The sequence below is a fragment of the Catharus ustulatus genome, chromosome 21, assembly GCF_009819885.2.
Source record: "Catharus ustulatus isolate bCatUst1 chromosome 21, bCatUst1.pri.v2, whole genome shotgun sequence".
NCBI lineage: Eukaryota > Metazoa > Chordata > Aves > Passeriformes > Turdidae > Catharus > Catharus ustulatus.
Window position 1 is genome coordinate 9,318,074 of NC_046241.1, and position 13,277 is coordinate 9,331,350.

Sequence of the window (13,277 nt, forward strand, 5' to 3'; positions counted from 1 at the left end):
GGGACTGCTTTGCTTTCCCCTCTTTGGAATGATAGGCATTTGAGACACTGATAAACAGTATTTTACTCTTTCAGAAACTCACTCATTAGTAAACAGCATGTTTTTTATTCAGGATGAGAGCAAAAAGCATCTTGTGGTGTCAACAAGAATTCACAGGGGTGGCAGATGCAGCTGCAGCAGTGGGAGTTACAGAGTGACTCATCTTCCCTAAGGATTAACCTGGAGCTCTGCAGTTGCTCTGTTTCTCACTCCAAGTGCCTGAGCACAGCAATGCTAATTATTCCAGCTTTGTTAACTGGTTCTCTTGCTCCCAGCCAGAAGTTAAGCTCAGCTTACATGAGCTGCCACCTTGACAAACACAAAGGAAAACCTGCCCAGCAGACAGGCAGAAAAGCAACATCACTTGGGCATCTCCTGCCAGTGACAAAGGCACAGCGTGTCGAGGCACAGGTACCCAGGCCTAAAACACCTGTAAATACAGAGCTGATTTGGAGCAGAAAGAGCAAAAGAAACATCTTATGGCGTTATGCTGGCCAGTGGGAGAAGGGCACTTACATCATGATCTGTCATTTCACCTCCACTGCCTCGTCCCAGATTTTAAAGATGTCAGACTCAGTGCTGGCGGAAGCCTGACGAGTCCTCCCCAAGAAGCATCCAGATCTTCTCTTATTTGTCTTTTCTACAGAGGTACAAAACAGGAAGTTTAACAGCTTGGGTTATGTGAGCTGAGGCCCAGCTGCTTTGAGGATGAAGTGTAAGCCCTTATTGACACAACAACCACTCCAGGTCTGCAGAGAGCAGCACCAACAGGTAAAGCACCAGTGCAGCATCTTCTGTTAAACACCACTCCTCCCTGCTAGTTACAGACATGTCATTTCCTAGAGAAATAAGGCTTTAGATCTGGATAAAATGCAGCACTTTGGTTTTTAAAAAATATTTTTACGAGAAACAGATACAGGCAGAACCTTTCCAGTGCTTTAAAGCAGTGTAACTCTATGCAGACACAGCCCCATAACAACAGTAGCCCATCAGTGACCACAAGCACGTTGTGTCTATAACTGTGGCATGTTTGTGCCTTTTCTGGGTGGCAGAAAGAAAGTTCCACTAAAAACTGTTTCTCATCAATGGGGACTGGTTTAGAGAGCATGAGCCTGATTTTCAGGAGTCCCCAGGACACTATTCCACTTCCCTTGCAGGGCTACAGATCCATTTTGTAGAAGGAATAATTCCAAATCTTGGATCACCTCTACAACTGTTTTTCTATTCTGTTTGAAAAGGAGGTTTTGGATTAGAGGTGTCCCATCCAGGACAATATGGATAAAGCTTATTTAAGATCACAACCTGCTTGTACTCATTCTGAGAGGTTTTCAACTTCAAATATTGCGATTGTCCACATTCACAAAGATTACATACAAGTTCTATAACACACTCAGTAAAACAAAAAGGTTCCTCAGTTCCACTTTGCTAACACTGCCACAAGTTACACTACACAGGGAATTCAGTGTTGCAAACGTGGGCTGACCCCGAGCTCGCCCCTCCCAGCCTCTCTACTCCTTCAGACCTAGCAGGCCCTGCAGGATGTTTATGGGCAGGGGGAAGACGATGGTGGAATTCTTCTCGGCAGCGATGGTGGTCAGGGTCTGCAGGTAGCGCAGCTGGAGAGCAGCAGGAGACTCTGTGATCACCATGGACGCCTCCTTCAGGGCCCTGGAGGCGTTCATCTCCCCCTCGGCCGCGATCACCTGGGGAGGCAGAGCAGTGAAACTGAGCCTGTGCTGCTCAGGAGGAACGGGCAGTGCACAGGGGTCAGCCCTAGGCAGGTACCAAAGGCTCTGCCTGGGAAGTGACCTGCCCTGGGCATGTGCTTTCAGCAGGCACCAGCCACTCCTGTTTGCTCTGCAGGCCCCAGTGCCTCGATCCTCCCACCCAGAATGCAGGATCACAAAAGCTGGCATCAGGTCTTGAGAATGCCATGCAAGTATTTTTTCTATCTTCAAAAGCTTTTGTGCTTCTTCTAGCACTGCCTCTCCCCACAGGAGAGAAAATGCTTTCTCCCTTAAGCTGTACTTATTTGTATCTACAAGGGCTTGAGAGGGAAGGGTGTATTTCTTACTTGGGAAAAACCAAATCCACCCCCAGGCTGATGTCATTACCTTGGCTCTCGCCTCCCGGGCAGCCTCTGCTTCTGCAGCCATGGCTCTCTGCAGCTGCACAGGTAACTTCACATCCTTGATCTCCACACGTTCCACCTTAATGCCCCAGTCATCTGTTGCCTCATCAAGTGTTGCCTACAGAAGGCAGGACAGGTAAGTGAAGCCACACACCTGGCTCAAACTAAGGCCCAAATCTGGAGAATGGCAAATACACCAAATGAAATCTCTTCAAATTCCCAGACTTTCAGGGCTTTAGCATTTGTAGTATGATTTGACAGCTATGAGAGCACAACTGTTTTAAATTAACAAAAACCCCCAGAGCTTGATTAATGTATTGAAGGAATTCTGTGGCACAGTTTCCTTCAGCAGTGAAGGACTGACACAAGGATGCAGGGCAGCCCTCCTCTCCTGTGTCCCACTGGCCCTTAATGCTTTAGTTCCCATTCTTATTTCACACAGTGCCCTCCCAAGAGATCTTGTCAGGGCTTTGCCTACAGCTCCAAACCACAACTTAGCACTTAGAGATAAAATAAATCCACACCTTTAAGTTATCCATGGCATTGCTGCTTAACCTGCTGTTTGATGGACTGCTCCAAGCTGCTCATACCTGCATGCTGTGTGCAATTTCCTCCCGGTCAGAGAGGATCTCAGAGAGGCTTTTGGTGCCCAGGACATTCCTCAGGGTGGTCTGTGCCAGGAGCCGGGTGGCGGAGTCGGCGTTGGTGATGTTTGCCACGGCCAGGGTGGCGTTCTGCACCCTGTAATAAACCACTCCATCCACATTAACTGTCACTGAGTCCTTGGTCAGGATCTGAAAAAAGTGCAGAATATTGCATAAATACAAAGTTAATTATTATGACAATCATGTATTTGTTTTACTACACCAAGTCCTGGTTTCCCACTGTCTTGAGAACAAAAGCCCTCACACACAAATGCTGTGTATGAACATGTCCCAGTGTTCATGAACCTCCCAGTACAGCTGAGACTAAATATGGGATTAGAAACTTCTCAGTGAAAAACACATTCCATTAGCTTTGCCCTAATGTTATTTTTAACCCACTTCCTCAAATTCACAGAGGCATCTGCAAGTCATACCAGTGACAGGAAAAAGAGAAAAGGCCAAAATCATTTATTCTGAAATTCATTTTCACTTGGGAAGGTTTAACCAGTGATTCTGGCAAGGAATCACAGCCAGGCAGGTCCTGTGCTGCCTTTCAGTGAGGTTTCATCAGGGCTGTGAGGCTTACAGAAATTATTCTGAGGAGTTTAGGAGGAGCAGGGCCGTGGGGACTGTGCTGCAGCCTCCTGGGACGGGAGGGTGGCACTGACAGGGGAGCTCAGAGAACCTGGGCCATGCCCAGAGCTGCCCTTGTTCCATGGTACACAATTACCTGCAAGATTTACCTGCCCTGTCCCCTCCCAAACTACCTCTTTCAGCAGGCTTTTCATAAGATAAAAGTAAAGAATGAGTAGCATGCACAGAAATCATGTTGAACAAATAAAAATGGATTTCTGCCTCTATGTAAGGAACACAAACCTAAATCCATAAGCGTGATTTAATCAAGACAAAAGAAAAACCAGATTACTGATGGCCTCAGTAATGGTACATCAGCAGCTGCAAGCACATTCTGCCTGCCAGTGATTAGGTTTCTCCCAATTACCCTTTAGACTGTACCAGGACAGCTGCATTTGTCTCAATCTACAACTAACTATGAGCCACAAACCCACATGCAGACCTGACAGGAAATAGAGGCACCACACAGGCTGCATGGAGCATCTGTGACAAAATGCACCTGATACCTGAGTGATGCAGTTAGATCCATCAGGATACAATTGTTCACCAACTTATTTTTACAGGGACAATTGGGTTTTATTATTTTGTTGGCAGCATTGAGTTCAGCTGGCTTAATGCTCTGGAGACATTCTGCCACAAAGTTAGGGTGTCCAAGGAAAATCAGACTGGAAATTGAAGTAATCTCTTTGTTCTTTAGGACCTGGCCATGAGTGCAGCACCCTCACCACGTTCCTGTGCAGGACAAGGGAGCTGACCACTCATTCCCTCAGTTGCTATAAACAGCATTTGATGTACATACCAATTTCATCCCATTCCTTGAGCTAGCTGATACATGTAGATAAATTGGCACAGGACAGATCCCTGCTGCGCCTGGAAATCCTCCAGATTTCACAGAGGCAATTAGGGAATGTTGTATAAAGCCCAGCAGCCTTGGTTCCAAAGCCCTCCCATTCCAGCTCTCAGGCAGTATTCAATTATCTCATTTGGTTCTCAGAGCATCATCTGTTTTCTTTCAGTGCTCTTCCCTTACTGGATGACATTTCTAAGGGATATATGTATTCTTCACAATACATGGCACCTGCACAAGGAATCTGTATTCAAACTGTACATTACCCAACACTGAGAGGGGAGAAGGAAAAGCAAAGTGCACAAAATTCTCCAAGTATTTTAACAGATGCAAAGGTAAATGCAAACTCACCTCCTGAGGAGGGATATCAAAAGAGATGGTTCTCATATCAACTTTGATGAAGCTGTCTGTGCAAGGCAGGACAAAAAACAAACCTGTGCCAAAAAATCCATTCAAGAACATGTGAAAATGGGTCATTAAAGCAGACAAAACTTGCTACTGCAATAAGCTGGAATCCAGCTGTTGTGGCTCAGCAGCACAACACTTGTTAGTGGCTTCCAAACCAAGGTAAGATTTTCAAAAATGCATGCTGAGAAACTTCAATTTATCTGGGTATCACTCAGTTAGAGGTTTTTGACATTTGGAAATAAAACAACCCCAGAAGTATCAACAGCTACTGTTTAAAATGTCCCCCTCATAGTTACTTGTGGGGCCTAATTCTGGCAAGCATCAACCTCCTGCCTTCTGTTCTGGTGGCTCACTGAGATTCTTCAGCTTTACAGCAATGTGGAACATTGCAAAGCCTGGGTGAGAATGAAGGGAGAAGCCATTGCCCCTTTCTGTCACTTTGAGCAGCAGGAGCTGAAAATAACATTGTTCCAGATCTCAGAGTTTCTAACATACACAAGCAACTTGTCAAAATTATCAAATACTCTACTGGCTTCTGTTACTTTTGAAGGCTTTGATACTCGTTGGGTTTAACTGATACATCAAACTTCTTTTTCCAAATAACCCATCTGAAAACTCCCTTTACATTTAGTGCTTTTGATTCTGCCTGCAGACCATACATTAGCAAAGGAGAGCTGGGTAAAAATACAATTGCTGTCTCCTCAATCCAGAGCATGAATCAGAACTTTACGAGCTGGAAGAGACCCACAAGGCTAATAAAGTTCAATCCCTGTTGTAACACATCCTCTTACTGGAAGTTTCAGAATTCTTGAGAAATCCATTTGCCACTTTCCTGCAATGTCTCTGCACCATTATTGTTTTGCTGATGACTAATTAGAAGAAATTGCTGTCCAGGACATACCTGGTCCCTTTGCTCCCCCTTTCAGGATGCGTCCAAGTCGGAAGATGATGGCTCGCTCGTATTCCTTGATAATCTGCAACAGATTGTTGGATGTCACACAAGGGTTTCCAGAAGTCACATGGTGGATTCCAAATTATGTACACACCAGGCTTGAGTATCTAATTTAATACACATTTCTCTACTGGCTGCTTTTGAGAATTTTAGGTTAACTTTATTGTCAAAAGCAAAGAGCGAAAGGAAAAAATCAGGACAATAGTCCACAAGAAATATTCCTCAGACTCTCAGGCACCTGGGCAGGCCAGGCACCAGCAGCCATCAGGAATATCCTGGCAACGACACAACAAAGTGCAGCATTTGTGACCCAGCAGGGATTTTTCCAGCTCCAAGTAACTCCTCCTGTCTGAAAACTGCAAACATCAACCTCAGAGTGATCACAGCACCGTGTCTTCCAGTGTGTCACATGCAGCCACATCTATGTACACAATTCTATTTACATACTTCATATTTAGACATGTGATATACAGAGAGAGATCTTAAAAAAAAATATCAGATCTCTAAGAGTAGTTATGGGTTCTGATCCTTCAAATGAGTTTATTTACTAATGACAACTGGCCAGATGTAGTAAAGATGTCAATGCAGGAATTATTCTGACCAATTATTGCAATACCACTTTTCTTTTTGGTTTGAAGATGAATGCCCTGAAGTGCTGGGGTCTGCTATCTACGGTCTGCTATAGCTCAGGAAAGAACAGAGTTGGATTAATTTGTGTTTAGAACAAGTAAATCCAACTGAGAACAATAACAGCCACTCTGCATTGCTGAAACTTTTAACCCAACTTAGCAGTGAATGATTTTACCTTTATGCACATCCATATTGATATAGGAAATGTAAGAAGAGTGAGAACAAAAGAGGTGATCACCAGGATCCAGCCACACAAACCGAGGCCAGTATCAGCATCATCTACAAAAGAGCAGAAATGTTCATTTTTAAAATCCAACAGTGCCTAAACTGGATATTTATATCGAATGTTCCTCGAAACAAGTCACTGTTAGCATTACTCCTCTGGCCAAATGCATTAGGTTTAGTCCAGAAATTAAATGGAAAGCCAAATTCTGTTTTGATTTTCACCGGTCTCTAAGCTAGCTGAGATAGCTGAGGCTGTCTAAGCAGCATTGATGCAGAAGTGTACCAAAATTTCAGTTTCAATTCTCAAATGCTTTTCTCTCTCTCAGGGTTTTTTCTTTTTTTTTTTTTTTTTTTTTTTTAATCGGAGTGACTCACAGGCAGCAGTGGAAATCGTGTTCTTTTTTTTCTGAGAAGTCAGAGGAACACTTGTGTAAGGAATAAACACCCCCCAGCCTGTCAGCTCAGGGACAGCATCCTTAGAACCTGGGCTCTGTTCCAGCTGCCACGGGTGCAGATCGAAGGAAACCACAATTCTCACACCCGTTGGGTCTGGGAAGTTGGATAAGATGAGGTACAAGATTAGCTGGATGTGAAACAAAACCTCCATAAAGAATTCCCTGGCCAGAACCTCCTCATGCCTTATTTCCCTGTCAGGAGAAGACACCAGCTGAAGGTAACTCTGGGATCAAATAACGAGCTGGTGGTTTCAGAAGATACCCAGCTAAAGCCAGGACAAAATGTGGGCTGGGAAGCATTGACAGAGCTACAGGAAGTTCGTTATCCTGCCAGCCAAGACTCCTAACGGGCTGCCAGGAGCCTGCTACCAAGCAGGGATGTCCCAGGGTGACACCCAGCACTCACTAACATCACCTTCCTACTCTGGAGATTGGAAATTTCATGTACAAGTCACACTTCAAATGATGTCAAATTTCTCACACTTCAAAGGATGTCAAATTTCAAGACTGAGCAAAAAGGTTGCTTTGTTTAGCACCAATGTGTTGTTTTTCACAATATAAGAAGGGAGAGAGATGCTGTCTTGTGGAAAACTCTATGAGACAAAAGAAACATGCCTGGCATTTGTGGGATGAGCTAGTTCTGAACCATCTTGTCACTGGGATAACTTCAAGAGGCAATTTGTGCCTCGTTGACAGTGCATCCTGAGAGCAGCCAGCTCAAAGTGGGACTGACAGAGCTGCTGCAGAGGTGAGGCTGCAGCTCCTGGAGGTGATCCCCATCCCTGCCCACCCCACAGGCTGAAAACACACACCTGACCCAGCACGGACAGTACCCTAAACCTGCCACTGCAATTTTCCCCTGAGCTAAAAGGCAGGCAAGCCCACACTTGGGATTTATAGCCTGCTGTGGTGGGCAAATCTAAGCAGGCAGTAAAAAAATGCAAATATTCTTGAGCAACCTCTTTAAGAAATAAACCACAGGGAGAAAGACTATTACCAAAAATTACTTAATTGAATCAGCCTGCAATGCCTTTAAGGCTGACTGGAACAGTTACCGTACTTTAGCAAGGAATTATCACTTGGACCATCAAACTGTATTAAGAATTTATAATACACACTTAGTGCTGGAGGCTAAGATGGAAGGGGAAAGTTCTCGTTACAGCTTGAGGTGTGGCTCATGGTTCATTTGTGATTTATTCCTTCTGCAAAGGTTCCACAACCCAAACAAGCACACCACTGTCAAGGCGCAAAAATGTGCCCTGACTGAAAACAAAAGCACAATTTCAAAGTGAACTACATGTCTTCACAACTGCTTTTCAGAGCATTTCACATGAGAAATACCCAAAATTACGACATCCCATAACCAAAACTACGTCTAATGCCACTTAATCCATATTTTATTGTGATCACACAGGAGAAACCACCTCAGCAGCATGCAGAGACCAGACTGGCACCGACGTGATGAGGTATTAATAACTAACATAGTTAACACATGAAATGCAGATCCTCTCCAAGGATACCAGAACCAGCATGTACCATTGGGCACGAGGCAAAGAGATCCACAGTTATTTATACAACAACTCAAATTACCCAGCCAAAGGCTTCGTACACAAAGCAATCTTAGAAATGCATTTCCTCCTCCGGTTGCAAATGAGAAAGGCATAAAATAAATCAGGACGTTTCCATTGCCTGTCACTGAGCAATGGGAGTAACAGGAAAACATTCCAGCTTCCAGTGAATGAAACTGGCAGTGGTGATGTCTCAGTACATTTCCAAAACGTCCTTACTCATGTCATACACCAACACACTTCCCAGCTGGAAGGCCAAATCTCACTTCAATAATGATACCAAGAAGTCAAAATTCAGCACAACTCATTGCCCCACCTGAGGACTTTACCACTTCCACCAGTCACACCTAGACAGGATTTGGCTGTGGTGAAAAGCCACAGCAGCGTCAAAAAACAATTCTAATCACTCCTTGTTCTCGTTCATTGGTGCAGCGCCCCAGGGATTACTTCTGTTGACTCTGCTTGTCATTATTTGCGTAGTTTTCACCTTAGCGATCCGAGTTACTGCACAGGAAAGGAAACCACAGAAACCCACCCGAGTTACACCGCAGGGGCAGCTCATGCTGATGCTCACGTTCCCAAGGGCGGTGCCAGGACCTGCCGGGAATCACCGCCTGCGGCCAGAGGGGCAGGGGATCAGCCCCCCGTTAACCGGGGCTGGGGGCTCAGCACCCCCGTTAACCGGGGCTGGGAACTCAGCATCCCCCGTTAACCGGGGCTGGGGGCTCAGCATCCCCCGTTAACCGGGGCTGGGGGCTCAGCATCCCCCGTTAACCGGGGCTGGGGGCTCAGCAGTCCCATTAACCGGACCTGGGGGCTCAGCATCCCCCGTTAACCGAGGCTGGGAACTCAGCATCCCCCGTTAACCGGGGCAGGGGGCTCAGCAGTCCTGTTAACCGGGGCTGAGGGCTCAGCATCCCCCGTTAACCGGGGCTGAGGGCTCAGCATCCCCGGTTGCCGGGACTATGGGTTCAGTACTCCCGCTATCCAAGGCTGGGGGCTCAGCATCCCCCGTTAACCGGGGCTGGGGGCTCAGCATCCCCCGTTAACCGGGGCTGGGGGCTCAGCATCCCCCGTTAACCGGGGCTGGGGCTCAGCAGTCCCCGTTAACCGGGGCTGAGGGCTCAGCATCCCCCGTTAGCCGGGGCTGGGGTCGCTCCGGGCCCGCCGTGACCCCTCCGGGGCTGAAGGAAGCGGAGGCTGCCCGGGAAGCGAAGCACGATCGCTCCTCGCTCCTCCCGCGGGCTTAACTCCGGTGAAGCATCTTCAAACTTTTCCCTCGTAACCAAATAAAGCAATAATTAAAACCGAAGGATAAAAAGCGAGATAGAGACACGAAGGCGCCCCGCGCACGGAGCCCACGAGGAGCGGCCGCTCCGGGGCCGTTTGGGGACAGCCCCGGCCGTTACCTGGCGGCCGCCGGGGCTTCTGCGGGTACCCCGCTTCTTGGTCCTCCATGGTCCCCGCGTCCCCTCACGGCCGCGTCTGCCCCGATCCCGGTGCCGGTCCCCGATGCCGCTGTGCCGCTGTTGTCCCGCTGTCGCCGCTGTAGCCGCCGCTGTCGCCGCTGTCCCGTCGCGGGTCCCTCAACGCCGCCTCAACGCGGCCGCCGCGCGCCCGCCCCGCCCCGCCCCGCCCCTCCCGCGCGCTCCGGGCGTGGCCGCGCGCCCGGCCCCGCCGCCAGGGGGCGCCACCTCCGCCGAGGGCGTGAGGGAGCGGCCACGGAGAGACCCCCGGTCATGGAGAGACCCCCGGCTATTGAGGGATCCCCGGCTATTGAGGGACCCGCGGCTATTGAGGGACCCCCGGCTATTGAGGGATCCCCGGCTATTGAGGGACCCGCGGCTATTGAGGGACCCCCGGCTATTGAGGGATCCCCGACAATTGAGGGACCCCCGGCCGTGGAGGGACCCCCGGCTATGGAGAGACCCCCGCCCATGGAGGGACCCCCCCGGCCGCAGCACCCGGCTCGGGGCAGCGGGGCTGGAGGGCGGCCCCGGACGGCAGGCAGCGCAGGGAAGGAAGGAGGGGAAGGCACGGAAAGAGCGAGCACGGCACGCAGCCGTGGGCTGAGGTGAGTGAGCACCGGGCATCCCCTCCTGAGCAGCGGGGAGAGCTCCGGCTGCCCCGGCGCATCGCGTCGTTTAGTGTAAGGATGGAACAATTGTTCCGTAAGGTTTTATTGCTTTTCGTCCCCACGTTCTCTTCCTCTCACGTGGAGAGTTGGGATCCTTTATCCCTTTTGGAAGATGCCACGGTAATGATTTCTGCGGCTTTCATACAAAGTCCATCCACAAAGTCTGCATACAAGATTGTAAACTAGATCGTTAAACTTGACAAGAGTTCAAAAACTGAATTCTATATTAGTGTGAATTACGAGGTCTGTAAATAAATCCTGGCTACTCTTTAACCTTTATTTCTCTATGGGATGTTGGTAATTAGGGATACGTGCAAATGCACATCTATCACCTTACACCGCGTACTGATAGTGCAACTGCTTCTTGTAAAACACGCTGCACCTGTGAACAAAAACGGTATTGGACTACTAAAATGGAGAGGTTTCTTTTCAGTGTTGATGTTACTCTGTGTTAAACTCTTCCTTGGAAGAGCCCAAGTGGAGCCTGAATCTTGCTGGGAGCCAAGGTTGGGGTTTGGTAGCGCAGCTGGGTGAGGCTAATGCAGGAGTGGAGCTGAATGCTGAGTGTGATCGTGGTTCTTGTGTCTCCAAGTGACAACAGCAGCACTGGAGAACACCAACACTTTGTCCACTGAATGTAAGACCCCTCATGAACACTCTTCCAAATGCTGCTGTGGGCTCCTCCTGCCACACTTGTGCCAGGTGATTTCAGGCTGATCCAGATAAGCAGAACACGAAACTAAAGACAAAATCTGTCTTGGGATCCCCGAGTGACCTTTTAAAATTCCTTCTGTCCATTATCTTTACTCGTGTTTGCTATTAATACATTTACGAGTGCTGACACCTGCTGTTCTCATATCAGTAATTCCTCAAACTTGTTGTCCTATTATCTACAACTTTGTGAGTTTACCTATGCTCTGTACATAATAAATGGGGCTAATTTTTCACCCAGGTGAAAGGAAGGGAGAGCCTTTGAGCTGTCCAGATGAGAACTGATAAATAATCGTTGTATGCTCAAGCTGTCACTTGCACACAGCTCGTAAATGCCACAAAGGAGCTTACAATGCAATGTGATATTTGGCCATGGGTTGGAAATATCACATGCTGTCATTGCATGAGAATCCGTGAGATTCCACGGGCTGCTTGACCTTAGGATCTGCTGTCAATCAATGGAGAAGGAAGGAAGGATGTGCTGGAAATGGGAGGGACAGGCTCTGCAGAAAGAGCAGATAAGCTGTGAGGAACCCCCGTCAGCCACGGCAAATTTGGCACTAGAAAAACCTGAGCTGGTGCCAATAACAAGATAATGGTTCTAGAAAAATCTGAGCTGGTGCCAATAATAAGATAATGGTTCTACGACTCTACAGGTGCTTTGAACATTTATGCAAATTGCTCATTAAAAGATGTACAGCATGGGTTTGCCCCAAGGCAGAGGAAGCACCTATTCATTTCCCCTCTCTAAAGTAAAAAATAAGCAATTAAGACCTTTTTCCTGCACAGGCTGGGAACCCTGGTTCAGCAATATCTCAGCAGCACGCTGTGTACTGCTGTACAAATTCATGTTGCCGTTTTGCTTGAAGAGGAAGCTTCTCTCTAATTTTAGATGGGCCTGCATTCCGTTAATTTTATTCTTGGGCTGTTTGCCAGGGGAGTTGGAGAAGCCCCTGGGTGGGGTGGGCAGGACAGCGCTGTCCTGTGGGGCATTGCTGCCATCTGCTGCCATCGGGGCGCTCTTCCACAGGGCATTCCTGGGACACTGAGCAGCGGCACAGCTTCCCTTCCCCTTCCTCCTCCCTTCCCCTTCCCCTCTCCTCTCCTCCTTTGCTAAATAATAACATGAGAATATCTTCTCTCTTAATTCTTGGTTCAATGAATAAAGGAAATAACTTGATTTCTGTCAGCCTACCAGAAAACAGTGGACTCAAAAATTGATTATTTAATCCCTAGGTCTTACAAAGAGAAACATTTCATTGGATTTTGGCTTTGTTATTTCCATAATATGGGAGTTCTGGCAGCAGGAGCTCCTTGGTGCTGCTCTGCAGTGAAGCCTGGTCTGTTGAACCTTTCCTTGAATTCCAGTGTGTCTGGTGGGCAGGTAACTGGAAGAGGATTTGTGTGAGGTGCATCAGCAGATGCAGAAGGCAATGCTCTGCGCTCGGTATTTATTCCCCAGCTGTGATTTTCTGTAGTGTACCAAGCCGCCGTTAGAGGTCAGCAGGGTACTGAGCACAGCCTCTGCTGCCAGCCGGCTTTGAGGCTCGGATTCAGTGCATGGATTTTTGTCACCTCCGTGGTTTTTTTAAACACAGTAAAGCAAATTGTAGTCCCCAGTGATTACGGGATAATAGCAAAGGCTATTCCAGAAACTGTTATTGATTCTTACCTTAAAAAGTTACTGGATGTGGAATATTCCATTTCAGAATTATGTTTGGAGCTGGCTTATGGCACCAAATTTTATGTGAAATCTCGGTTTTACTCATGCTCTTCTAAACACGTGGAGTGCTGTGTGCTGTGAGCTTCCCCCAGGGATTAGCCATGGCAGTTGGTGTGAGGTGTGGTGCTGTGCCTTATTTTACTGTGCTTTTCCCAGTTTACAATACATTTTAAG

At 47.7% G+C, this 13,277-nt stretch overlaps 1 protein-coding gene across 2 annotated transcripts; it reads right to left on the minus strand.

Annotated features, from left to right (window-relative positions):
• Window positions 1–82: 82 nt before the first annotated feature.
• On the minus strand, window positions 83–10,095 carry STOM (stomatin). 2 transcript variants are annotated; one of them, XR_004419864.1, is made up of 8 exons: window positions 9,942–10,095; window positions 6,460–6,563; window positions 5,604–5,676; window positions 4,646–4,728; window positions 2,761–2,964; window positions 2,154–2,288; window positions 556–1,742; window positions 83–469 (listed from the first exon to the last, which is right to left on the minus strand). XR_004419864.1 is itself a non-coding variant. In XM_033077595.1 (7 exons), the coding sequence occupies exons 1-7, from the start codon at window positions 9,988–9,990 to the stop codon at window positions 1,548–1,550; spliced, it is 843 nt and encodes a 280-aa protein (XP_032933486.1). In that variant the 5' UTR covers window positions 9,991–10,095; the 3' UTR covers window positions 83–1,547. The 2 variants fall into 2 exon arrangements, 1 of the variants encoding a protein (XP_032933486.1); XM_033077595.1 differs by having other exon boundaries at window positions 83–1,742.
• Between the last annotated feature and the right edge of the window lie 3,182 nt (window positions 10,096–13,277).

What these genes read in the sequence shown, in the direction of transcription:
- STOM (XM_033077595.1), bottom strand. Translation starts at nt 9,990, where the DNA reads ATGGAGGACCAAGAAGCGGGGTACCCGCAGAAGCCCCGGCGGCCGCCA. An exon ending in GAAGCCCCGGCGGCCGCCAG is followed by an intron (nt 6,564 to 9,941) that starts GTAACGGCCGGG and finishes GCTCTTTTGTAG; the next exon opens with ATGATGCTGATACTGGCCTC. An exon ending in AAATTGCACACAGCATGCAG is followed by an intron (nt 2,289 to 2,760) that starts GTATGAGCAGCT and finishes TGCCTTCTGTAG; the next exon opens with GCAACACTTGATGAGGCAAC.